A 27,476-nucleotide genomic window follows, 5' to 3' on the forward strand; every position below is an offset into this window, starting at 1 on the left:
TGAACTTAGGAACTCTGCATCATGCGTTGAAAGAGCAAAGAATAATTTCTTTTTGTATCATCTTGCAGAATGGAAACTAATTCAGAAGAAGATAAAATTTTGAGACCATCCTATGTAGCTGGCATAGAGCTTCCAGAAAGAACAGGACTGGTAAATGTGGAAGACATAAAAACAAATCTCTCTGATGAGTTTAGTTTGGTTTCTTCAAGCTCAGACATGAGCCGGGTAAGAAAGCTTCAATATTAAAATTAATTGGATCTTGTAAAAGAAGCTTCATTCTTTTCTTGGTAAGAAGAATTAGCATCTTAAAGAGGAGATGACAGTCATCTCTTCTGTGCCTTTAGACTGTGCATAGGCTAGACCAAGATGTGTGGTGTTGCTTTGATACCTTATGGGGTGCACCAGTCTCAGTGGGTGAAGCTGACGTCACTTCAGAGAAGCAGAGTGATGGAAGACTTGTGCTTATAGTTGGCCTGAATGCAGAACATGAGTGTACTGCAGTATTATTTGTTTTGAAACTCTAGGCTCTCACAAGGAAGTTTAGCAGGGGCCAAAGCACTTGTGAAAACAGAGTGAAATATTTGTGCTTCCCGTGTCATCAAATGAGTCTGTTACAACAGGCTGATGAAAAGAATGCTGTCTAAATGTGCTAATCATCAAAGAGAGGATCTAGTCAGATTTGTAACTTCCAGCTCTTTCAATTTTAGAGGTCTAGTTTGGAGCCTAGGGGACACATACAAGTTTGCCTGCGCATTAAGCCCTTTACAGCACTGGAAAGAGCAAATGGATCTCAGGTACGACATTTACTTAATCTTAACGCTAAAAACAAACAACAAAAAAAAACCCAAGCTACCAAACAAAAGAAAACAAACAACCCTTAATGTATACTTGTTTACTTTTCCCCTTATGATGATCTTTTAAAACACTTTTGATGCCTGCATTACTTGTGCTTCCTTTTAATAGGGGTGTGTTTCACTTGAGGACTCAACAAGCGTTATACTGAAACCCCCTAAGAGCTCCTGGAGTCGACCGACTGAGAAAACTGCAGGACAGGCGATACAGAAATTCACCTTTTCACGAGTAAATGAATTTTCTTTAAATGCCTCTAAGTTATTTGTGGAAGATGTTGCTTGTCTTCTGTTACTTAAGATAGAACCAACAAGTTTCTCTTAAGAATTCCCTGTATGATTATAAGCGTGTATCTGACTCCTACAAGTATGTAAGGACTGCTTAAACAAGCTAAAGAGATTAACCAGCTTCTTGGTAACGTTCAGGTGTTTGGACCTGAAGCAACTCAAGAAGAATTCTTTGAAGGTGCAGTGAAGCAGCCAGTGCTAGACTTCCTAGAAGGATGTAATCGCCTTGTTTTTACGTATGGCGTTAGAAATGCTGGGAAAACCTACACATTCCAAGGTAAGAGTAGAAAAGTTTTTTCCTTGAATTAGTTTCTTGAAGCAGGATTTACTTCTAGAAGAGAGAGATGTTTTGACTTCTTACCTAGTGACTCAGCAGGCTTTGTACATTGCCTTCTATTGAATATTAGCAGCCTTGAAAAGTCTTCTTCCATGACATATATTACTAAAGTGACAACTGTAGTCGCTACCCGAATTTGCGTATACGTGCAGTGGTAGTCCTTTGTAAGCCAGCAGGAATTTCAGAGAGATGTGCATGACTTCCATGTCCAAGTACTCCAAATCTCAGGGCGAAGAGAAAGCTGTGAAATCGAACGATCAGTCTGTGAGAAGGGTGCAAATCAGCAACTTTGGTTTTGGTTCCTACAATGACATTATGCATCTTAGATGCTGTTTTTTATTTGAAGAAAGTATGTCTGAGTTTGTTGGATTTATCGTAGGCAGAGATTAAACATTTTGAAACATTTGAGCAGGCTATTTCCATCTTTTTTCAAGTTTCTGGGTTTAGTAATAACAACGTCATAGAAGCTTGTCTTTTTTGAGCTCTAAGAAAAGGCAGTGGGGAAAGAAGTTGAGTTCCTTGAGCAATAGTTACAAGGCTCCCAGGTACTGGTTACTAAGGTTGGTGGGATGAATACAGTGGTGTTACAGAGACATCTCTCTGGTTGTATGTCAGGATTATTTCAGAGAGGGGAGGAAGCCTGGAAAACAGTTGAAAACTTGCATATTTGTTGAATGTGGGATTTTGCTGCGTTTTCTTTTCCCCCTTCTCTTATGGCTAAGCTGATGCAGTATATCTTGGCTGCTTTCAAGTGATGCCCTGTAATGTCTAAGGAATGGGTTGTGTTTCACTAGTAACACTGCAAACGCTGCTTCAGACTGTAACTGGCCTCTAATTTTTTGTGTGTGCCTTGAGATTCAAATCCGCTATCTTCGTCTTCGTTTACTTTGTACGTTGCTCATGATAATTACTGGGGCCTTTCTTTTGCTTACAGGGACAGAAGATGATGTTGGTATTTTGCCAAGGACGATGGATATGTTGTTTAAAACTATTGGAGGAAGGCTATACACCAAAATGGATCTGAAACCTATTCGGTGGCGAGATTACATAAAACTGACTAAAGACCAAGTGAGAGAAGAAACTGCTCTTAAAAATTCCTTGCTTCGTCTGACAAAAGAGGTAGGAGACTACTTCATAAAGAAACGATGAGTACATGCGTCTTGAGAGAGCTCAGTGTGATCCTGTGCATTGTGTGATGAAAGAGGCTTGTGTGTTCTCACGCAGTTGTTTATTCATCTTTCTGTTCCTGTCGACAAAGAATGAAGCATCTTCTTAGTGGCATGCCACACCATAGTGGGGTATTTCAGTTGTGGAGTTAGATTGATCTTATTGAGGAGTTAGTTAAGTGTGCGTCAAAGGCAGGTGGCAGTCAGATTCTTTCTGAATAACTTTGAGAGCCCAGGCACGTGTTAAGTCTGGCTGCAATGATCTGTAAGTATGGCGGGGGGAAACAACACCTGTCTTCTACATGTGCATGAACCAAAGCTCTGTTCCAGGTTTAGTGAGGATGTGGAAAGAAAATGCAGTGAACGGCTGTATGCTGATCTTAACTCTCTAATGGAGTAGGATGAGATGTGATCATGTGCTAGAGGTGCCTCCTCTGGTTTCAAGAGCCATGTCTGTAGGTAGAACACTTGACCTGATAAACTGACTAGGTGCAAGCATTTTTCTTTCCAGTTTGGGATTCTCCTCCAATTTTTCTTTTTTCCCCCTGTATCGGCGAGCTGTAGTATGTTATAGTAGAGGAATTGTCAGGAATGAGTAGTAAGGTAAAAACAAGACTGAAAGCAGGAGTGTATGAGTGCACTGAACCAATCGTAACGTACTGCCAGGATTTTTGGTGTTGGCATATTGAAACTATGCTGTACTGCTTTCTGGGAGGGCCATATAGCTGTATTTTAAAAAAAAACAAAAAAAAAACAAACAGGCAACAGGTGGTGTGTTGGTGCTGTGCTTCAGTAATAAATCCAGAAGTCTCTCTTTTCTTTTGCAGGTAGAGCATCGCAATAGCACTAACGGCAAAGCACCGGCTGATTCTAAGGGTATGTTTTGTATTAAACAATACAGAAGCTTTTCTAACTGCTAAGGTCAAGAACGGACTCTTGGCTAATGTTAATAATAAAAGGATTATTTGGCTTTTATTTGCGATGGATTGGAATAATGGGCAGGACATCTGGGCAGAAAACAGAAGGGATGAAGTGGTTAGGAGACTACTTGGACGTCTAGCATAACCTGGTGTTAAGCACGAGGTGTAAGTATAAAACGAAGAGAAAGAGTATGGCTTGTGATAAGATTCCTAGTGATATTCTGACAGGCTTTTAGGGCATTCAAGAACTACATTAAAAAGCCTTTGAAGAGTTCAGAATATTTCTAACCCAACTAGACGCGTTAGATTAGGTTTTGGAAGTGAAAAAGCAAGCTCTCAAGTGGATGTGTCTTTGCAAAGGTGTAGGGCAAGCATATGACTTCCAGATGCTCTGTGTGTGTATGGGAGGAGGGGGATGTCCGTGGTTTTTGCCTGGGAAGAGTTTTCTTTAATTAACAAGGCTGCTGTAATCTTAGTCGTTACTTATTTTTAAATGCAATTAGTTTTGCTGTCTCTAGATTGACTTGTAATATTTTCTACTTTGCAGGTGTAGGAAATCTCTCAAAAGGATCAGAACAATCTAGCAGATTATCTCTAGATAATTTCTCAAAGTTCTCTGTTTGGGTTTCATTTTTTGAGATTTACAATGAATGTTTTTATGATTTACTGGCTCCTATGTCAGATGACAGGAAAAAAAAGACACTTGGCCTTGCTCCAGACAACAAGGGATATTCTTACGTGAAAGGTAACTGGAGTGCTTTGCAAATCACCAAGCTTGTCATGGAAAAGTGCTATTTCTGTAATAATGTTTCTTCTGAGATAGAAAACTCTTGAATGTGTTCAGTTTAGCTCTAGAAATGTCTGCTTGAATGCAGAGGCATACTGTGTCTTGCCCTTTTCCATGGGAGGAAGAATCTCAGTCTTATCTCTCATCAGCTTATCGTGTATCTGAAGCAGACTTAATACAGTATTTTCTTGTGTTGACTAAATGTATTATTCTTCGTTTGTATACCTCATTTCTTGTTCACTTTTCGTTTTGCTAATGAAGCTCCCAAAGTCACTTTTCCTTCTTCTGAAAGGTCTGCAGTGGGTTCAGGTCTCTGATTGTGAAGAAGCTTTTAAACTTTTTGAACTGGGACAGAAACACCGGAGTTTTGCAAGCCCAAAGCTGAATGCTTGCTCCAGCCGAAGGTGGGAGACTTTGTCTGAGGTTGGGTATAAGATGGTGTGGGGAAGAGGGATAAGTGAAAATACTGCCTGTGGCTTTTGTAGGGCAGAAGGCTTTAAAGAGGCTTGATATCGAGTGTTCCATTAGATATCCTGTAACTGCATGTGATTCTAGTGCTTGAAACAAGATGGATTAGTCCTTCGAGCAGATAAGCGTGTACAAAAGCCAATTATTTTATCAAAAACTCTCAGCAGAATAACTAAGCCTTCTTCTGTCTAAGTACTGGTGTTTTGGGGGAGGGAAGAAAAGCAAAAAAAGCTGAGAAAAAAGTCTCTTTAAAAGGCTTACTGCATCCAGTAGAATTATGAAGTTAGTTGAATCTCAAGTAGATCCAGCAGCGTTTTGACTAGATGTTGTAGATTTGTAAAAATACATGTATTTCTGTCCTTTCTTCATTTCTCCTTACTGGTTTTAAATTTCTCCTTTTAGCCACAGTATATTTACCATCAAGTTACTAAAAATTGAAGACCTTGAAATGCCACGAGTGACACGAGTCAATGAGTAAGTTCAGAGCAAAGGTCCCTTCTTCTTTTGGGGTGAAATTGTCAGTTGTTTTCAGTGTTGGTGTATTGATACTAGGCTACGTACTCAGTGTTCCCTGATGGAGCCTCGTGTATGAGCGGTGGTTCCCCATTTCCTATCGTCATACGGTACTAAACCATCCAGTTGCAGTGCTGTTCTGCATCTTGTGCCCCCTGTTCAGCACAATGTTCCTCTATCCTGCTCCACTCGACTTCTGAACTAACGTTAAGTCCTCAGAAAGAAGCGCATGGCAGAAAAATGGAAGCTTTGTTGAAGAAGCGTTTGGCAGGAAGTAGCGTGCAGCTTCGCTAGGAAAGCAACATTAAAAAGCATGGGAGGGTTCAAGAAATTCTTCCGTTGGGAGGAGTGGTTGTGTTAGAAATGAAAATAATCAGGGCACGTTCCGAGGCAAGAAAACTTAATTTTCCTTATCTGCCTTCAGGTTATCCCTGTGTGATCTTGCTGGTTCAGAAAGGTATACCAAGACGCGCAACAAAGGTGATAGGCTGAAAGAGAGTGGAAATATCAATACGTCTCTCCTGACTCTAAGCAAGTGTATCAGTGCACTCAGGATCAGTCAGCAGTCAAAGTAAGTCCTTGTACTAACTGGAAACCAGGTGTGGATTTCAGGTATTGCGTGCAACGTTTAAGCTATTGTCTAAAATGCAGAGTACAAAGCTAAGGCATGAGTGAAAAGTACACGTAGACTTCTGCAGTTGTGTGAAGCCTTGTTGATCTAACAAAGTGGTCTATAAACTTGCTGGCTTTGTTTATTTTTTACTTTTGATTTTTTTAAGTAAACCTTTGAGTTCTGAATCTTTGAACGTGTTATCGTGGACTTAAGCAACTTAACATTGTTTCTTCTGGCCTTGCCTTCTCAAAGAAATCCTGGGATAAGATAGACAGTTTCTCTTCACTATTTTCTCTACAATAATGCAGACAGAAGAGAAGCCTACCTGCTATTTTTGCCTGCGGTTGGGCTCTAAGTGAGTGCAGGCAGAACTTTCTGTGTTTTAAAAGGATGTAGTATTTATTTACAGTCACAGCTGGATGCAACCGCTCAGGAGCAGCTTTCTCTGTAGATTCTCATTTGAAGATGTCTTTCTCCCGCACAGATTAAGTGTGCTCTGTGCTTGGGGAATGCCATTGTGTGCTTGAAGAAATTCTCTTATTTGCTAACACTCTGCCTGGTAGCCTACTCAAATTCTGTTGTGCTTTAAAGAAGATGAAAATAGGCCTAGCTAGAGGTTTAGTCTCTCGTCGGTCCTTCCTTTGTAGGTAAGAAGGGTGCCTTTAAAGTTAGCAGCTTCTTGAAGAGCTGTGATGTGTTCAGAACTGTTTTATGTTCTGGTCCTGATCACTTGACATCTGAACAATTCAGAAGAAATGTACTGAAGCTTAATCACTTATCATATTGATAGATGACTTTGATAGTCATTTTCTTAACACGACTCTTGTTTAGCACTCCTGCAGTAGAGCTGCTTATGGGTCGTGCGTGTGTTGTGACAGCAGTGTAACTATCTGAAGCTTTCTTGCACTATTTGCAGAATTCAGTAGCTGTCAAGAGTGCAGTGGGCAACCTCACCAGGGAGGTGAGGTTTTCGTACAAGTAGAAACTGTTTTCTGAGAAGTAGATAGGCCGTTTTTGCAAAGATGGTAAGGGAAAGAGAAAGGAGAGAGAGAATTGAAGGTAATGTGAGGCCGTGTGACCTAACATAGGCTAAATGTTGGACGTACTTTTTGTTTTAAATATTCTTGTGCGATGTCCAAGAAGATAAAGGCTGCGTAGTAGCTGGAACAACCACACAACCTGTCTGCAGACTAGCAAAAAGCGATAGCATTAAAAACAGCCCACAACCCAAAATGATGTAAGGAGTTCTGCCGCTATTAATATGCTGTCTTCCGCTTGGATAGCTCGTACACTGAACTGAAGTTGTTAACTTGTGGTAATGGGCTTTGCTGTGGTTTTTGTCTCCAAAGGGTGCAGCAGCACATACCGTTTCGGGAGAGTAAGTTGACGCACTTTCTTCAGGGATTCTTCAGTGGAAAAGGGAAGATACACATGTTAGTAAACATCAGCCAGAGTGCTTCAGCCTATGATGAAACGTTCAACGTGCTGAGGTTCTCAGCTCTTGCACAAAAAGTGAGTGTGCTGTAGTCTCTCCTGGGGTTGTTGTGTTTCTTTGGGGTGTGAGGGCGGAAGCCCTTCTCTTCTGAGAATCTTATTCCTAAAAGGTTTTCAGCCTAACAAGAAGCAACTTGTCATATCGGGAGGAAATTCTCCACTATTTACTTAATTTTTCTCTCTTCCCAAAATATGATCCCACCCAGGAAAGCCAATCCAGCTAGCCCATACGTGTTGTAATTTTGACTCTTGTTCAGGTCAAGCCCTGACAATATAAATGGAGCAGCAAAGAGTTTGAAAGGCTGTGTTATGGCCGTAAGAGGCTTCAGTGGGGAAGCGGAGGTTAGTCAGAATGGGTAGGAATGAGAGTCATGATATAAGGCTGAGGAAGTTAAACTGTCCGATCAGTGCTGCAGGCTTGATGGAAGTGTTTGAAGCGTTGGCAGTTTGTTGTCTGAAGAGTGACTGGTGGATGTGTGCCCTCGGATTGTGGCCGTATCTAAGGAGGTTAAGTGGGAAAGTCGAAGGAGCAGCCTACGAGGGTGATGTGGTTGTGCAAGACAAAGACCTGAAAAGATGATGTCCAGTTGCATTGAGTGCAACTGGAAACTGAAAGCAAAAGCAGAAACCTGTGGCTTCGTGAAGTGGCAGTTCTTGCACGTTGTTTGGCTAGTGATAGTCTTGAGACTAAGGGGAGGATTGGAGTCTGCAGTAATTCCTTTCTACTTTCTTGAAAACTGGTTGAAGTAGTGACCAAACAAAGGCTATAGGCCAAGGGAGTAGTAAGCTCCGGAGAGGAAATGACAGCAGGTCCCTCTTGGAAGTACTAGTCAAGGTTGAAGGAATACTGATGGCTTTGTTCTTTTATTTCCTGGGCAGGTTGTAGTAACGGATGCATCTGTTCCTCCTCGTGATGAGTCATTTGGCCAGAACTCAGCCAGTGGGTCATCAATGCCCTGTTGCTCTAAAATGACCGTCCCAAGGAGAAGCACTGGATTTCTGTGGGACTGGACCCTAGAAGATGGAGTGGAAGATGATGACTATGAGATGGAGCAAGAACATAAGAAGTCAGGAGAAGAAACAGTGCTGAAATACGAAGAAAATAACGTCCTGATAGGGAAAGAAGAATATTCAGTAAGTGCCCAGACTGCTTTAAGAATTAGTGCATCCCTGAGGCTTGTAACAACATCCTTCTTTTCTTCCATCTCCCTCCTCTTCGTTCTGAGCACCCTTTCTGTCCCTAAATTCAATGTTAAGAACTAAGTGGAATCTCAGAATCACAGAATGGCCAGGGTTGGAAGGGACCTCAAGGATCATGGATCTCCAACCCCCCTGCCGCATGCAGGGCCACCAACCTCCCCATTCAGTACTAGAGTAGGCTGCCCAGGGCTCCATCCAATCTGGCCTTGAACACCTCTGGGAGGGGGTACCCGTAATCTCTCTGGGCAGACTGTTCCCACCCCTCCCCAACCCCCCCCCAAAAAAGGGCATCTGCAAAGTAACAGCTGAATTCTATATGAATTATCTGCTTTAGATTTCTTGGCAAATGACTTATCTGAGCAAGCCTGTAAGTTATTGAGCTAGGACCAAATGTGAAGGCTTCTGTTTATGAATAAGTTAATAAAAGAAGTGGGAGGTCATTTTCAAATAGAGTGAAGGGAGAAAACTCAGTTCTAGCGAAACCATTGCTTGATGAAAAACTTAATAGTGCTGTTATCCTAGGCACTGCTGAGTCTTGTGGAAGACTTGAGGAACCAACTTATTGCTGAGAAGAAGGACAAGTTACTGCTGGAACTGAAAATTTGTGATGAAGTGGCCCAAAAATTTACCCGATATGTTGCTCAGCAGGAAACAGAGTTCAAGTAAGTTAGCTTTAAACGCTCTTAAAGTTATTGGTTGAAAAGGAAAGGTGAGGGTGTATTCCCGTGTTGCTGAGAGTTGGATTGGATGAAAGAATAGTCTATTATTCTGCTGGACTTGCTCTTTTACTCTTACTTGGTCTCTGGTAAGAAATCAATGTCTACCTGGACGGTGGAATTTAGGAGAAATACAGCGCAGGAAAGGCTTTGATTTGGAGGCTGAGGAGAGGAGGGTATCTTTACTGACTGCTCTCTTAGTGGCAAACAGAATTTTTCTGGCTTGAGGAGCTCAGGAAGAAGTCTTCTAGTAAACATTTGCATCTGTTGTCACCTGCTGCTGCTCTCCCTCACCTCCATCAGGTCTTGGGGAGTGGGGAAATACATTTCTTTGTCAGTGTAGCAGTAATATTCTGTGTATTATTCTGTGGTGCCGAAATAGAGAAACATCTTTGTTTTCAAGAAACTGCGCTAATAACGTAGCGGTTGAGATGGGTTGGCTTTTAGCTGACGTATGTTCTGTCTTTTGTTCTACAGAGAATGCCTTTCCCAGGAACGAGAACGGCTTGAAGAAAATTCTGAAAAGCGCCTTGAAATTTTGAAGGAACTTGTAAGTGGTTATGCTGACAACCCAGGCGAAGAGAAACTAAAGAATCTGCCTCGCAGCGAACAAGCTGAACCCCTGGTATTTTTTCATTCTTGCTTTTTCTTAAATACTTTCCTTTTTACCAGTTAAGTGGTATGGGCACGTCTTAGGGAGCTGAAAGGCTGGTCACAAGGAAAGGCAGGCTGTGTTGCTGTATGATGAGCAAGATGCATCTATTCTTCATCTAGTACGAATGGTTGCTGAGCCTTTCAGACAGCTTTGGGAATTTGACGGCTTTTCTTTGTGTTTCTGCAACAGAAAACGAAAAATGACCCTGTGTTCGAGGAAAAAGGGAATCCTAGCTTACAGGTTAAATTTGCAGGAGTTGTATCTGTGGTAATATAAAAAAGGAGTGTGATAGTGGGTCGTCAAATACTATAAAATATAATCGCTGTTGCTAGATTGCCAATTCATATCTCCCACTCCCCGCGCCCCCCAATACAACTCTCTGTTAAGTTGCATGTGAACTTGCATGGTGGGCTTTGAAGCTGGAATTAAAAACTGTTTAGGTGGTTGACTTCACAGTGGCTATCCAAACTATCTGTAGAAGTAACAGCTATTGCGTAGGTAGCTATCCACCAACTGTAACTGACAAGAAATTGTGTTCCAGGGTGGAGAACATAGCGCAGTGCGTGACACCTGTGCTGATCTTGAGGGCATTCTTGATTCTCTGCAGCGTGATGTTATGGATATTAAAAAGCAAGCTGTGGCAGCACATAGTTACATTGCATCCCTAGAGGATCCACAGGAAGCTATTGGTCGGCTTGAGGAGCAGCTGGAAAAAGCTGGCTTTGAACTCATGAAGGCCAAGGAAGAGCTGACAGAGAAAAACACCAAACTACTTAAAACTGAGGAAGAGCTGAGACAGAAGAACAAAGGTGAGTTGTGTGATGCCATGGGTAGAAGAAAGAAATAGTTCACTAATCCGAAGTAGACATAAGCAATTTGAGCTGGAAGTAGAGGAGATGTTCTACGTTTGGAGCCATCGCCTGTATATAATACAAAGCCTGTGTGCAATATGAAGTGATTGTTTGTTCTGTGCATGTGTTCAGGTTGAACAATTGCACGGTTCTTGGTTATTTCATGTTTTTTCCGCTTAAGCTGCAGCTAGCAGGCTGAAGCTTTCAGAAGTATGGGGTTAAATGTCCCTGTGTAGATTTTGCTGTTGTACTGTAATCCCTGCTCTTCTTTACTTCTTGCTGATGCAACCTTTTCATTCCAACAAATACAACTTTTGAAACACTCCTATAAGTGCAGGCCACGTGCAAATGAATTAATTTCTTCAAATCTACTCCAACATCAGAATGTCTGGGAACATCTGGGGTTACTGAGTAAACTACCTATTGGCTACTTATTAATGCCAGTTTTTCTGTGTGTTACAGACTTTGAAATGCAGGTGATTCAATTGGATGAGTCTGTTGAGCAACTGAAAGAAGCAACCGAGGTAACTTTATCACGAAAATCCAGTGTAGGATTATTTGTTTAAAACCAAGTTGTGGTAGCTTAAAATGCTGTTCCAGTAGGCTCCAGGAGTAGCTTTCTCACCAAGTTTAGCGAAACTGAACTTGCGTTTAAAATGCATTGTGCAATTCGGCTACTTAACACTGCATTAGAAGCTGATGACTGAACTATTTTTTTATTTTGTTTCCAAGAGAATGAATGTGCAAAACGAAAGGATTCAAGTGCTAACAGACGTCGTGGTGCAGAAAGATGCCATTATTACAAAGCTACAAGACTTGAGATCTCATTTAGAAGAAAAAGTGAAGGACTATGTGAGTTTTGCCCATCTCACTATCTTTACACCGAAACAACCCATCCCAAACCCTATGCTTGTAATGCATTCACTTCTGTAAAAGTGATTTTCTGTACGAAGCTGTTGCTGTTTGAAATTGTAAACAATTCAGGTTAATCTGAAGATAGTTGTTGTTAACGCAAGCAAGAAAAATATCAGTGTGTTCCACCAACTGCTACCTGACGCTCCTACATCAAAGGAAGCGCAGCAGTAGGAGTATATTGAGCGGAGTTTGAAGTATGAGTGGATGGCCAGGATACCTCTACATTCTATGCAGTTAATAGAGCTCTCCTGACTAATGTACTGCAAGCTACTGAGTATGTGAAGAGTAGCTTGGCTAGAAGTGTGTGTGCATACCACTTCTGGTGGCTTTTCTTCATTTTCTACCTTGATGTGTGGTAGCCTGAAGTAGCTCTGAAAGCATTTATAGTTAATTCTGTCACTCTGGTAAACTCCTCTGGATTGTGTGCAAGTCTTTTGCTTTGTAACCTGCTAGGCTCTTGCTCTCCCTTGTGTACTGCACCGAGTATTGTGCTCGTCCTTATCTGAAGGTGTACCTGTTCTTGCTGTTGCTGGGATTTGTAACTGACATCTTTAGGGTCCCTGGATAAACGTTGCAGCTGTGTAGTTTTGTGAAAACGTTTGCCTACAGAAGATTACTGTGCGTTAAGTGGTCCTTTTGTTCAGCTTCAATGTAACTGGTCTTCTATCAATACAGGAAAAGACTATAACTACTTTTAAAACAAAGCTGGCAAATGAGAACTCTAATAAAGCTAGTGAAAGCAGCCGATTCAAGGGACGTGCGGAAAGTGAGTTGGAAGTGGGCAGAAAGCGCTGTTTTGAAGATAAGCCTCCTGTGGAAGAGCCACCTCCAAAGAAAGGTACAGTTTCTTCCATCGCTGAGCCAGGGGTCTTCCAAAAAACCAAATTGATTCCTATTCTGGAATGGAAGCAAAAGGTTGTGAAGCGCAACCTTATGGTATGAGGAGAAAATCCCGTGTTATTCTGTAAATAGAAGTAACTGTAATGTAAATATCCCTTTTGCAGAAGGTCCTATGCTGTTCATTTCTGAATGCTTAAAATAAAAGCTTTCTGCACTATTTATTTCCTTTTTGCTGCTTTTTCCTCATCCACGGCTTAGCTGTAGTCCCTTCCTTTCTTGCCTTTCTCTTGCGAAATATGTGCAAGAGAGGAAAGCCATGCCTTGTTTGTATGAGAATGCTTCTCTTGGATGATTTCCCTCTGCCATCTTTAGGATCCAGTATTTATGCCAAATAATGTGACCACTGAATGGTATCACGCATATTCGTATTACCAGAGACAGAGGAAGGGAAATAGAGCTGATGTGGACTTTGTCGTACTTCCAGTTGTAGTAGGCTTGTTATAATCATATGACTGAAGCTCTCATTTAAAAAGTTAATGGTAGTACTCTTCCAGCTAGGAATTAAAATGGATAACTGATACTCACAAGGTCAGCCTTGAGTTTTCTGTGAAGAAATACTGACTATTCAATCATGTTGGATGTTGTTTTTTTTAATTTGTATTATAAGTGTCCAATTACTGTTTAATATATTTTCTTTAACTGTATTAAATATACACAATGTAACAATGAGCACAGGTGTGTTGTGCTGATTCTCTTATAGAATTTAGTTATCCTAGTAGCGTGAGCAAAATTTCATTAGAGACGATAGGTTATCTTGGTTTGAAGTTCAGGGTATTTACACCATTCACTGAGCTTTCGGTCCCGTTTCCCACGTTTTGGGATCATGCTTTTTCCTTACTTGGTGCATAAGGAGCTTCTAGACTAAACATCACATACCTTCTTGCAGTCTTACTTCTCTTGCTTTAGTGTTTGCTTGTACATTTCAGCACAAAGCATTTAGATTACTTCTAAGTTTTCCAATGGAGGATTTTACTCGCCTTTGCTAGAGGTGCTGGGAGCAATTAAAACCCAAAACCTGGTTTGGGATTGAAGATGCCACTGCTGTTGCTTCAGAACGACTTCTAAATCACTTGGGGGCCGTCTGTGGAACTTGTTGGATTGGTTAAGAGGCCGTTTCCATGCAATTCACGTGTATCTGTGTGTAATGCTGGCTGTGTGTGGATGCTACAAAGTTCTGCTTTTCTGTGGTTGTAGTAATAGCGGGACTCTACAAAATTTCTGTGGGATATATTGTGCTGTCACAATCCCTAGTCATTTAAGTCTTGACTTATTTTTTAAATGCTGAAGCAAAGTATGCATATTACTTAATGGACGTAGCTGGATTCTAAAGCAAGGAAGAAGTACAGCAGGAGTCACTTCTGATAGGAAGAAAATGCATGTAATTTTAGTTAGTGCTCACTAGCTAAGGAAAAACCAGCCCCAAGCTAATGCACTGTTTATGGAAACTTGAGTCTGCAAATGTGTACCTTTTTCTGAGCAAGCTTTCTATGCAAAAAAATAGTAGGTGTGGACAGAAGTAGGAATCCCCATAAGTTGTTCAGAGACCAACTGAAAAAAAGGAGACAGCAGATACCCACACTGAAGTGATCAACTTGTCCCGGATTTTATCTTTTTAAAGTAAGAGCACCAGGAGTTTAAATGAAACTTCTCAGAGAACTGTCTAATACCTCTTAGATGTAGGTGGATTCTTAGCTGTTTTCTAGGGATTGCTGAAGCAGGGAAGGTGGAAGCAATATAGCTGAATTATCTATTTCGTTCCCATGTTTCTTAAAACTGACCACATGTTCTACTAGTGTGCAGTGGAAGGTTGGAGTAGTGCCACGGTAAAAGCGTTCTTGCGGACTGAAAGCTTTTTGCTGCAAACTATGTCTAGAAGTCTGAGGCATGTGATTACGAGTTCAGAGGGCTTTAACTCCATTTGTACTTTCAAATACCACGAGATGTGAGGGTATGGCTTTCATGTTAAGACAGTTTTTCATTTAGTAGTTGATACTTGGTATTGTGAACTACTACCTAGTATTGATTTTCATCAACGTGAGCTGCATTCCTTTTCTTTGTGTGGTGTTTTTTTTCCAGTTGTTGTGAAGGAGAGAAAGAAAAAGAGCACTCTAGAGCAAAAGAGAATGGAATACATGAAGCAGAAGTGCTCTGCGTACCATATGGAAGTACTAGCACTGAGGGAAAGAACGGAAACCTTGGAACGTCACTTAGCTGTGCTTGAAGAGCATTGCAGGAGAGAAGAAAATAAAAAAGAAGGTCTCAGTAAGCAGGTCACAAGCCTGCGTACTAAGCTCTCTTTTTCTGAAGAAACAGCTGCTGACCTCTGTGAACAACTTCGGCAGTGTCAAGCTGAGTATCGGGAAATTGCTTCTGAGCTGGATGAACAGAGATCTGTAAATATGGGGCTAGAAGAAAAAAATGTTCAACTAAATAACATCATAGAAGTTGCCAAACAAAACATAATTGATAAAGTGTCACAAGTAAAAGCAGTGCAGACCAAATTAGGTGACTTATACAAACGTCACTTAGAGTCCTACGCTATCGATACTGACTTAGTCAATGTAGAGGATTCCTCAGGCTCTGAGGAAGATGAACCAGAGAGATCTCAAATTAGTTCTGCATGCCTTCAGTCACAGGCTTCTTCTCTGTCAGATCTTGCACAGGACCGCTCCTTTGACCACGGTCTTGAAAGGATTTGGGAAGCATGCAAAAGTATTATTGATGTTTCCTCACAAAAAAGTCAGCGGATCGAAGCACTGCTTCAAGATGTTGAAAGCCTAAGGAAGGGACTGAAAGATGCTGAGAATTGTAATAATCGACTTGACATGAAGCTAAGCGAGGTTACAAATCCAGATAGTCAGAAAGAAGATCTTATGAATCAGTTACAAGAGCAAGTAGAAAAGAAAACCTGGGACTTTGAAAAAAAGGCTGCGGAAGATCACAGAGTAATTGCACAATTTGAGGAGGAAGTTGCCAACTGTGAGGTAAAAATAAGAGAGCTTGAATGTCTCCTGGAAGCTTTCAGAGCAAAGGAAGGCAGCGTGACAAAACTCGAAGAGTTACTTAAGGAAAAGGAATCCATTATTGTAAATCTAGGAACAGTTATGGCAGCTCTGCAGGAGAAGTCTGCTAATGAAGACACAAAGGTTGAAGAGCTAAATAATGAAAAAGCAAATCTGATGGAAGAAGTTGTGCAGCTGAAAAACAGCTTGGAGCGGATGAAACACTCTCTTTGGGAAAAGGAAAAGAGTGAAAAGGAGAAAATGCAAACTATAGAATCGTAAGTAACTCCTGAGATAACTTACAGCCCTTTGAGAACGAGCTAGAGTTAAAACTCGTTCTTGTGAACATCCCTTTGACTTAATGCTTTTGCATGTTTATCAGTAGCCAAGCTACTACTTTAGGATGCTTTGGTATGCTACTTGAGTTCAAAGGGAAAACAGGAGCGTGCAAAGAAGCAAAGAATAACTTGGGGATTTCTGGTGGTTTTGTTGTACATCCCTCAGAACAGAATCTGAAGTATCTGTAGCTTCAGAATCTGATTATGAGAGGCAAGCTGAAATTTGAAAGTAATTGTTTAAATCTTGTCACTGGTCTAGATAGATCTAAGATTCTATTTACAAGTAGAAACCAGCAGGCAGGGCCTGGATTAAGCCACAAATGCTGTTTCCATGAGATGCGTACAGTAATGTTCTTTGTCTCTTTATTTTTAACATAAGGCTTAAAAAGGCTGTTACTGAGAGCTCTGTCCTTGTGCGGAATTTGAAAAAAGATTTGCAGAGGAAAGAAGAAGAGTATGCAGACTTAAAAGACAAACTTCCTGATGCCAAGAAACAAATTCTGCAAATACAAAGCGAGGTTTGTAGTCAAGTTTCTTCTAGAAGATTGTGCTTGGCTTTCTGTTGTTAGAACTTGTTTGCTCAAACCTTACCTACGAAGCTTAAAAATGTGTCACGCTGGTGGGGCAAGCAGCAACGCTTAGTGAATGTTGCCGTTGAAGCTGTAGAGGAGACCAGAAGTCAAGACATGGTTTCATAAAGATAACGAACAGAGGAAAGTAAACTTTGTTGGTAGTCTTGAATAATGTTTGTGAAAAGAATGGCTAATTGGCTTCTGGAGGGGGACTTGTGGTGATCTCTGTAGTAACAGTAGCCTTGCCTCTGGTATTTGTGGCAACTCCAAAGCCTCAAACCTGACTCTTGTGAAAAGTGCTGATAACTGGGAAGAAAAATGGTATTTACCTGACGAGAAATAGACTGATTTCCAGAGGCTCTTTGATATGAGGCATATCTATTTTTTTTCTTTATTTTCATCTTAATGATATTAATGATTATAATCTAGTTATTAAGCAGGAAGATATTTTACAACCGATTTTGCAGGCACTGAGTTGGAAATATTATTGTTAGTTGGAAGTGTTTAGGGTGGAAAATTGAGGCATAAAAATGGTTTTAGGTAACTTGGTTTACAGAAGTCTTAAAATAACTGTGTGCTTTACTTATGTTACAGGTGTCCTTATTGCATTCTATGGAGAAATCTCTGAGGAACAGAATTGATGAACTTGAAAAGATTAAAAAACAGTTCAGTGAAGAGCTGGATGTCAAAAGGCTTACTATCCAGCAACTCAGACAGGTACATGACTTTTATTAAAATTTCCTTGCTCATAATTTTCTTTTTTTAAACGAATGATGCGAGTATTCCAAGCACAGGAAAAAGCGTACAGAAATTGGGGTAAAATGAAAGTAGCCAACTGAAATTAGTGATAGACCATGAAAGGTGTTCAAATAATTTGTCATTGCAGAGCGCTGGCAGATTGCTTTAAATACAATAAGCTGCATAGTAAATACATGTTTAATAACTGCATATAACCTGATTCTGATGAGTGACAACTCTGTATGTTAATTGAAATGTCTCATCTCAAACCCTTCTTTTCAGCTAGAATGCTTATTTGTACTTTATGAAAAAATGACTGATTGAAGGCTGTCTTAAAAATTTGCTTGTTTCTACTGTGTATGCTTTTCTCTCAATGTGAAATATAGGAGCTGTTGAATAACGAGAAGTTGGAAGAAGTCACCAGACAATATGAGAAAATACGTGAAGGTCAGCCATTATTTTTCCTCTCTCTCCATCTCTCTCTCTCTCTCTCTCTCTCTCTCTCTCTCTATCTCTGTGTAGTATCCATGTCAATGTTGTCACATCGCTAATGACTTTGGCGAGTCTTACACTTTTATATTTTAAAACGTGATTTGAGAAACTCCAAACTAGATGTTTAATAGTTACGCACTGCTTTAAATGTTATTGTATGACTATTATCAAGTAAACTTGAAAGTAAAGCAACAGATTTGGGAGAAGTCTCCAAGAAAGTGCAGATTTGCAGTGCTTTTTAAAAAGTCTGCTGCTCATGTGCTGTTTTAGTTGACCTTCTGAAGTAAACTCAACCTCTGAAATGTCAAGTTCTGCAATAACAGATTCTGTAGGCTGTAGGATGATCTTAGAGCAGCTGAACTACAGTCATTCTCTCATGTAATAAACTCCATATTCTGATTGTCCCTAGCACTAGAATTCTCACCTAAAACAAGTTGGTAAGAGTCACTTAAGAACTCTGTTTGTATCTGTATGTGAATATTTCAATAGAGATGCTCTATTTCTTTCAAGAGAGCTTTTGGTCATGGGGGAACCTCGACTTGAAAACTCCTCGGGAGAGGATAACGGGAACTAATAGGGAGTTCATCTGTAAATTTTCAAACCTCCAGATCTGTGTGCAAAAGAAAAAACAATTGAAGCTATGAAGATGACATTAGAAGAACAAGAAGAGACTCAGCTTGAACAAGATCAAGTGCTTGAAGCTCAATTAGAAGAGAACGAAAGATTAGCTTCAGGTAATCTTTCAGTGGAAAGGGAGCAGTGATGCATAAGTGCTTTAGATGTATTGTGATAGCCACTTCCATTTTCATTTGGCTTGGGCATTAATGTTCCATAGTGAACAACAAATTTCTACTTGTTAAAAGCTTCTGTTATTTCTTTGTTCTACAGCAGGCAAAACCTAAGTGGCTTTAGCAAAAAGTCATTAATGTGGTGTTTCAAATACACATTTGAAACGATAAGGTGTCTAACCTCATTCTGTGTATTGAGTAGAACTGGAGACGTGGAAACATAGATGCAGAGAACTGCAGAACCAGAGCAATAGTGACCGGCAGCAAAAGGACAGGGAAAGGGAAGAGGCAAACGTGAATGAAAACCATACAGAATTAATAAAGCTGCAAAAAGAGCTGAAGGTAACTTCACTTTAAAGTTGTAACTTCAACTTAGGAGACTACTTATAACATGATAAAGTAAACTGTTACATTGATGGAAAAATCTTCCTGTACAACCTGCAGTGCAGTGTGCAATAAGGACCAGGTACAGCTAGGAATATTAACTGAAAGCAAATTATAACTTAACATACATTTGTCCAACCTTTTTTCTATTAGTTGCTTGGGCAATTTGTATAAGCTATCCAAATCAGCACCTAACTTTATCGCCAGGAAGCCTTTTTTTGTTGTGCTGAGGGTCTAATTTTAATTGGCCTTGGTTAAAAGAATTTTTCTTTTTTTTCAAGTAGTTTCTCAGATGCTCTATGCTATATGTGAGTGTGTCTGACAGTAAGGTTGATTGCGATAGAAAAGGAGATAAAGTTGTTGTGGATTGGAGTGACGTTCTTGAGTACACATGGACTATTCCTACAGCGTAAATTGTGTTACGTTTCTTTGTCTTTCAACCCCAAAGGAGGTGCAAGTTATCTACATCTCCTGCAAGGCAGCATAAAATATTAGACACTTTTAAGTTAAAATAGTTTTTCATGCAGTGACTTTCGGTGTAAGTTCTGTAATGCTTGTGAGAACATTTATAAAGAGAAAAAGTTGTTCTGTGGAGTCCCTCCAGTCTGAATAAGAAATACTGAAAAATATTATTATTAAATGGAAAAGAACTGATGAGTATGCAATACATGCACTGGGAACATTCTGTAGTAAAAACTGCTAATGTTTCTATGATCTTGTAGAAACAAGTCTATTTAATGACGTCCTGGCTTTTAAGACTTTTATTCCTTAATCACTTAGTTTTTCATTTCTGATTCCTTTGAAATAGACAGGTGAGGCCAAGTATCAAACTGATAGAAAGAAGTGGCTGAAGGAAAAAAAAGGACTCCTGAATCAGGTAAAAGAAGCTGAGAATCTTCGCAACAGAGAAATGAAGAAGTTTGCTAAGGACCGACAACGGCACGGAAAGCAACAAGCAGAAATTGTAAGTGACGAGGTCTTGGCAGAGTCATCCAGAGTCTGTAGTTTGGAGACAACTTCACGCCAAGTACTAACAGTATGGGCACGTAAGAGTAGCTTGTCCAAGTCCCCTTGCTTTCTTATGAAGCTCGTATGAGAACTGCCTGATTTGGAAAAGGGAGGAATAGGAGGGTCACAAAAAGACAAAGCTTTCCTACCTACGTAATGAAATGTAACGTATGTGGGACTTAAATAAGAAAATTACAGTTGAAAAATAAATTACTGCTTAATGAGTCTAAGAAAACATTTTGAACAGTAGGATTTGTTTGTTTTCTTTTCTGGAACACAGAAGGCCTCTAAGCCTTTAGAAGGAAGAAAAAGGCAATGGAGTTTCCAAAGGAACCCCACAAACTTCTCTCCAGATACTGAATAAAACTGCTGGGTCAATCTGCTCCCTTTTTTTTGCTCCCTTATCACTTTCCAAGAAGTGACTGATAACAAAGTGGTTGCTTGAGCTGTTCACTGAGCTGTTGTCATGTAACTTCTCAAACATGTACATCTGTATGGTGCACAAAACCTTTTTTGCATGCGGAAGTAGTTAGTCCTGACTTTCTGGACCTGCAAGCAGCACAGAGGATGTGAGGAGACTGGTACTGTTAGTAATCACTAAATGAGCAAACCGAAGTGGAGGTTCTTAAATAATACCAATGATAATTTTTCACAAGGAGAGTAACAGAGATTGTCTAATAGAAGCATGGTTTTGCTTCTGTAGTTTGTAGTGCAATAGTTCCAGAGCTCCCGTGGATCTTGAAGAGATCGTACATTTACTAAGACTGTAAAACAGTGCTACCTACCAAACTGTAAGAACACTTCCGTGTGTGCTAGTGCTGTTCATCGATAATCTTTTCTTTGTTTAGGCAAGACTTGTTGCCCAGCTGGAGGAAAAGGACAGCAATCTTCAAAAGTGGCGTGAAGAGAGAGATCAGTTAGTAGAAGCTTTGGAAGTGCAGCTCAAAACGTTGGCTGCTAATGCCGTGCAAAGAGAGAGAGAAATAGCAGAACTGAAACGATCGGCCTTAAAGGATTCAAGCAAGGTCAGCTCTCTTTTCTTCCTGCCTGATTGGCTACCCATAAATTCTGCAAAACGCTATGCCAGCTCTTTGTATTTTGGGTGTAGTTCTGTTCTTAAACACTGTCGTATTGACATCGTGTGCAGTGCAGCTAACCAAAAAAGCACCAGATTTGACTTCCGTTCTTCAGAAACAGCATTTCTGGTAGTGCTAGAGTTTCAAAATTTTTAGTAGTTCAAATAAACGGACGTCAGTTTGATGCTTTTGATCCTAAGGTTAGTCTGGACGTCTGTAACTTTTTCCCATACTTCACAGCGTTTCTTGGTCCCAAGCTAGGCTCAATACTTGGTCAGATAGTAGTTCTGTCTCAGGTTTCTTACTTTCTTTGTTTTCTCTGAGCTAGTATCTACAATGGCATGAAAAGACGGAAGGAGATGGGAAGAGAGATGCAGGGAAGCATCAAAGGCAGAGGGGGAATGATCTCTGGAAGTTGCCTTTTTTATTTCACTGTCCAGCTTTAAATCAGGACAGCCAATCTAAGCAGTAGCATGGAACTTCAGAAGCTAAACAGAAGACTAATTGAGTTGTGCTTTTTTGAGAATGCTTGGATATCTCCTTCTGTGGGATGAGAGCCGCGCTCATAGCAAAACTTCCCCTACAAGGGCTGACAATTCTCACAGTACAGAGGTCTTTGTGAACAAATAAAAACCCTTTTTATTCTTGTATCTTAAGAGAAAGGCTGAAGCACAAGAGTAGAAGAAAAGAAAAGAATTCAATACATATTGTAATACATCTTCCCAGGCAATAAGGTGACTACTGCACTTGTAGCAGCGACCGTACAGAACCATGCAATGTTATTGTTCTTGATTAGCTTACTGTCTTAGCCTGCAATTCTGAAACGGTTGCTACTAAGTAACTGCAGTGCTGCTTGTGTGTGTTAGCTCCTTTTGCCAATCCTGCAACTCAGCAATTTTTACGGTGTTTATTAGGATAATGAAACTGTGATAGAAGAGTTAAGAAAAGAACTGGCTGACAAAGATGACTTTATAAAGGAATTAAAACAACGCATCAACCACAATAGCCCCCAGGCTTTGTCAGAAGTACCTTTACTTGAAGAAAGACAAGGTAGAATGGATCGTTCTGCAAATGAAAAGGTATGATTATATTTACAGAAAATATGTACTCAAAGTCTTGTTCACCCCTTTTTGTTCTGCTGTTTTCCTAGAGATACTGGAAATCTCCCAGGAGTTAGAATCACTTTTCTTAACATAGAGTCCTTTAACGACATATTCAGTGATGAGTGTTGGTTCTTTCTGTCTTCCACTCAGGCATGTGCTCTCATCCTCTCAGAAGCATTTTATTTACTGGAACTCCACCTCTGTATATATGCAATGGAACTTTTCCGTTCAATTTTCCATGTGTTCAATTTTTCCATGTGTGGACACTAAAGATTAGGCAGAGGTTTAGTCTCTGGCATTCTAACATAGCAGCTGTGAGCGTGCGGAGAGTACGGGCTGAATGGATGACAAGACAACCAGCATTACAGATTTTGTCCCTAAGTAACATCTGACTTGGTCTCTTTTGGAGGTAGAGTACTGAATGAGGCTGTTGGAGAGACCCAGTAGGGTGAATCTGAAGATCACACGATGAATGGATGTTACTACCTTCACAGATTTGTGCTGTGAAGGTCAACTAACTTGTTCATGTGGTGTCTGAGCTTGAGATTCTACACTGGAAACTTTAGAAAACTCAAAGTATTTTGGAGGTGTGCTGCACAGCTTGATCTTCACTGATTTTAAATGTTTACAGGCTGTGAAAAAAGAAAGCAAAACTAAAAACGGAGGTGAAGAAAGTATTCCAGGAAGATGTGAAGCTAAAAGGAATTATTCATCAACTCGACGTCCTAGCAGTGTCACTTCATTAAATGAATCTGAGGTTAGTATGCGACTTCAAATCTGAAAATGTGGTAGTTGTACTGATCTTGATAAAGAATGAGTAGGAAAAGGTCTTGAGTTCTCTACACAATTCTCAAGCTTTGTTTATCCCTTTCAAGGTGATCAGATCATCTGTTTTCATAGCCTTTGGTAGGAATAAAAGCTGTTGAAACCATTGTGTGATGAATTCCTCTTATTTGCAGTTGAAAACTTTCCTCTCGTTGATGCTTATGACGTGGCTCATGATTACATGAGTCACCTGGAAAGCAATTTACAGAGCCACTGAAATGGGCACAGCGAATGGAACTTGTTTTCTTCCCCTGCAGGATTTCTAACTTTGCCAGCTTTCGTAAAGTAGCAGTTCTATGTATTCATGGCAGTAGTAGCAGCCATCTGCCATTTCCTGATGTCCCCAGCAGCCCGTCTTCCATGTTCTGTTCAACATCTGAACTTGCTTTTGATATGCTAGCTACTAGCTGAATTCCTGCCATAGAGAAGGAGGAGTCCACGTGATCACAGCTCTGACTCTGTTGTTCCTGCCGAGAAAAACAGGGTTGGGTGGATCTCTGCAACTCTAGTGTAGAAGAGGAAGGGCAAACTGCCTAAAACTAAGCTGGACGATAATAAGGCACTTGCGTCAAAAGCTTCTGTTCCTGCCCAGTTCTGCAGCAGCAGAGTTGAGATGAAGAAGATCATGTCAGTTAATTGTAGAAAGAGAATGGTTGTCTGTGCCCTTGAGAAAAATGAGCTGTAAAGCATCAGGCTCAATGTAACATGGAAAACTTTTTCTGTTACCTTAGATTGGAAACAATAATTTTAATTGTAACAGGTTCTGGGAAAGAAGGGCTAAACTCTGCTGTAACTGAAATAGACTGCTTCTTCTGTTAGAAGTGTTCTGTAAGCTAACAGCTGGGATACTGCAGGTTTGCATATCCTTCTCCAGATGCATGATAGTTTTTGATCTCATGGCTTCCCTAACACTTGCACTTAAAATTTCTCTGTGCTACCAGGAGCATTTGGAAACTGACCTCCACTCTTCTGAAGCATCCACAGAAAATGGAAAAACTGGTTGTTTCCCAAAACCAGAGGTGGAGATCCAACTGCCAACTCTGCAACCTGATAAGATGGAGATTAAGCAGCGCGACAGCATGTTACCTGCAAGGGTGAAAATGCCTAGGACAAGAAAGAAGAGAAAAAGTGATGACATGGATGAGGTATGACCTACACCAAACAGAAAACAAAATATCTGATGCCTTTCTACCGTTCCTCGTTTAAGCTTTAATAAATGCTACTTCTATCTCAGGAAAGTGGTTGAAGCATTTAATTGATGAACCTTGGCGTGGAGAGTCCAAGCTTTAATGAAACTAAACTACTAGCCAAGCTGGGTGATAATGATTTAAGAGAAGGGAAAGACTTTATCTCAACTCCATTGTGAATTTTCTTTGAAAATCTGTAGACATCAGTCAGCTTTTCAGACTTCTTATACGTTTGCTTTCTATTTTGTCTGAAATATCTGAGTGTTTCCTCTGACTTGTCAACATGCAGTTTTGCTTCTTACGAGTCTTGGGGAGAACAAAGTCCACTCTGTATGGGGATGGCATCGCATCACAGGATGTCTAATACTGATATCTTAATAATGCTACCAACCCATTTGTGCACTTGAATGTTTATTTAGTATTTGATTCACATTGGAATTGTTACCACTAGCAAATACCTCCCTATTACTGAATGCAATAGCGTTGAAAGTGTTTGCTTTTGTGATATACCTAATGAAAAGCGAATCTTTCCAAAAGAGTTGTGGCTAAAACTTGTCTTATTTTCCCAGGATTTTGTGATAAGTGAGAACTCGAAAAATGCAAAGTCTGCCATGGCTTGTAATTCACCCTCTACAAGTGACGAGAAAATGGTTGGTTTTTGTTCTAGTTTGGAAGCTAGTTTGGGACTTTCTGTCATTGTGTGGCCATTTGAAGGGAGTAAACATTCTTATGCAGCAGTGTCTTATCCTTATTTGTGTAGCTGAATGGGAATCTTAAACTCTTATGACCTCCTCCTATTAAATCCCATAAGCTTACCATAGAGCAAGTCGGTCTGTCCCAAGAGTGTACAATGGCTGGGCTGTAGTGTGGAATGATTTGGTGGAAAGGATATGGCAGACTGAATAGTTGGGAGGAGAAGCCTGAGCGTATTATCATGTGCTTCTGTAAGTGAAGCCCTTGTATTAAGCTGAGATTCATGTGATTTGTATGCATGGGAATGATTAAAAAGAGATGTTTTAATGTCTTAGGAGTATCCTTGGCATGGTTAGAGTGTGAAGAGTAGGTTTTTCCCAATGTGTTGTCTTCTGTTTTGTATGTTTGTTTATGTTTCTTATAGTTAGAGCAGCTTATGTAAGAAACATCTCCACAGCTTGGGATTTACTTTTAAAGAAACTACTGCTTCTTTAACAAATGTTAAGAAACTTATGCCTTGGAATTGCTGAGACTTTGACAACTCCCTAAAGGGTATAAAATTGTCTACGTTACTTGCAGTTGTAATATCATTAGCATAATAAACAGAGGTGTCAGTAGCAAAGCTCAAAATGTCGGCTTAAGATAACACTGACCTAAAATAAAGCTTAAACAATGCTCTTATTTCTTGTTCACGTGTCTGTTAAACAGAAACCCGGAAAAGAGTACTTCCTAAGAAAGCGAGTGTGTACTTCCGGTAGAAGATTGACTAGCAGGAGTGATGGAACTCTACAAAAAGTTGGAGATTTTCTTCAAAGTACTCCTTCTATTATTCACTCTAAAGGTTGGTGTAGAACAAGTAAGATTTATTCCACCTTCTGTAGGCACTGCAGAATGGCTTGTTTCTGCTGTAGGCTATGAATGTATATATTCTTAGAGAACTTGTCTGCCATGTTACGTTGCTCTTCAACTTATGAAATAAATGCATTTGTTCATCTCTTCCGAGATTCATTACTACTTGAATGAAAATCTGCAAGTATGCAGAGGAAGTTGACTCCACCTTGTGCTTCTGTCAGCACAAAAGTTAGGCCTGTTGTTTAGCTCCTGCCGAAGTTCCTCACTTCCAGCGACTTCTGAGTCATGTTTGTTTTTCATACCCTTGATGGACCATTGCAATTTCTGAATATTTTAATTTAAACTTGATGTATCACTTATGAACCAAGTTTATAATGAAGCTTTTGGCATTTGTTGATATAAAGACTCACGAAATCCGTAAGTTGGTCACTTTATGAATCAAAACAAATTTCTTCTAGCCAAGAAGCTGATGGCAGCAGTAAGCTCCCCAAAATCTCCTGAACCAGAAAGTCTTGGAAAGGAGGAGTTGAAGCCAAAAAGATCCAAAAGGAAGCTGTATTCAGCTGACATTTCCTGCCCTCTAGATATACCTGCTTCTTGGGTGAGCGATTACACATTACTATTCTGTCCAATGTAATGCATTTCTGTAGTCTTGTCTCAACATAAACTACTCAGGAGTCCAACAGACTTGAAGATTTCATCTATTTGCAGGAGGAGGTTGAAAGTGCTGAGCTATTTCTTTGTTCGACCTAGTCATTCTTGTTGGTCTTCCTGCAGTTTTATTTTATTTTCTCTTTGAAGATCTCTGCATTTGGCTGCTGGCTTACAGCAGCCTATGTAGGGAATGTAGCAATCATGGAGACGTCTTCCAATTTGGAATCACAGTTACTTACAGTGTGTTGGGTTGGGATTATTCTACTGCAGCTATGCTTTTCTAAAGCACAACTTGAACAGCTCTTTAGGTATGCAGAAACTGCGTTATCCTGCCCAAGCCAACTTGTCAAGGATCTGAAGTGCCAGGACTTGATGCACCATTTCAGAAAGCAATTTTGTGACTCTGCCAGCAGCTATGGTGCTGAGAGTTCTTGCTCTGTTGGAGCCGCATCCTTTAATTATGTTAGAGTCCTTTTTCTGTTCAACATAGTGTTCATTTGCCCACACTGTAACATCCCACTGAATTTTCTGTTGATTTGATGGATGAGGGGGGCAGAAACCAAAATGGGTTTTGTTAGAGCACGAAGGAAATGAGACAATTTTTTCTCTCGCTGTACTTCTGAGAGCATGGAACTGAACAGAGAAGTGAATTGCTGGGCAAGTCATAGCTACAGGGATTTAGGCTAGAAATGTTTTCTGAACACCCCATGTTTCACAAAACGTGCATTAGAATGCTCATTGGAAAATAAGCATTTTAAAGTGAATGCTGCCTTCGGGATTTCTTTGGGAGTGGGTATTTTTTAAAATAAACAGCATTTTGTACATTTGTCTTATTTGTTCCTTCTGATTAAGCTGCATTAAAACAATGTCTGTATCCTATAGATTTCTGTATCCTATAGAATCTCTGTATCCTATAGAATTCTGATTAAAAGATAATAAGCAAATGCCATTCTGAAATCCATTTAGGGGAAGAAATAGGTTTGCATGGGTCATTGTCAGTCTTGTGTAAAAAGACGAGTAACTTTTGAAATATTTTCTTCAGGTTTCTGTGGAACAGAACAAGAAGGAAAGCGACCATGTAATCATCAAGTGA

At 40.2% G+C, this 27,476-nt stretch overlaps 1 protein-coding gene across 1 annotated transcript; it reads left to right on the forward strand.

Annotated features, from left to right (window-relative positions):
• Positions 1-69: 69 nt before the first annotated feature.
• LOC306946671 (kinesin-like protein KIF20B) lies at positions 70-27,476 on the forward strand (the record flags this gene model as incomplete). The annotated part of the gene is made up of 33 exons (XM_079535764.1): positions 70-225; positions 708-794; positions 964-1,080; positions 1,275-1,413; positions 2,408-2,592; positions 3,467-3,515; positions 4,107-4,304; positions 4,639-4,750; positions 5,217-5,288; positions 5,752-5,898; positions 7,290-7,452; positions 8,314-8,568; positions 9,157-9,296; positions 9,828-9,975; positions 10,547-10,814; positions 11,319-11,380; positions 11,589-11,708; positions 12,447-12,609; positions 14,748-15,951; positions 16,391-16,529; positions 17,178-17,300; positions 17,708-17,768; positions 18,422-18,547; positions 18,804-18,943; positions 19,794-19,949; positions 20,842-21,018; positions 21,984-22,148; positions 22,804-22,929; positions 23,939-24,142; positions 24,754-24,834; positions 25,586-25,718; positions 26,188-26,330; positions 27,426-27,476. The coding sequence occupies 33 exons, from the start codon at positions 70-72 to the stop codon at positions 27,474-27,476; spliced, it is 5,610 nt and encodes a 1,869-aa protein (XP_079391890.1).

The sequence above is a fragment of the Tetrao urogallus genome, assembly GCF_951394365.1.
Source record: "Tetrao urogallus genome assembly, chromosome: 5".
Classification (NCBI taxonomy): Eukaryota; Metazoa; Chordata; class Aves; order Galliformes; family Phasianidae; genus Tetrao; species Tetrao urogallus.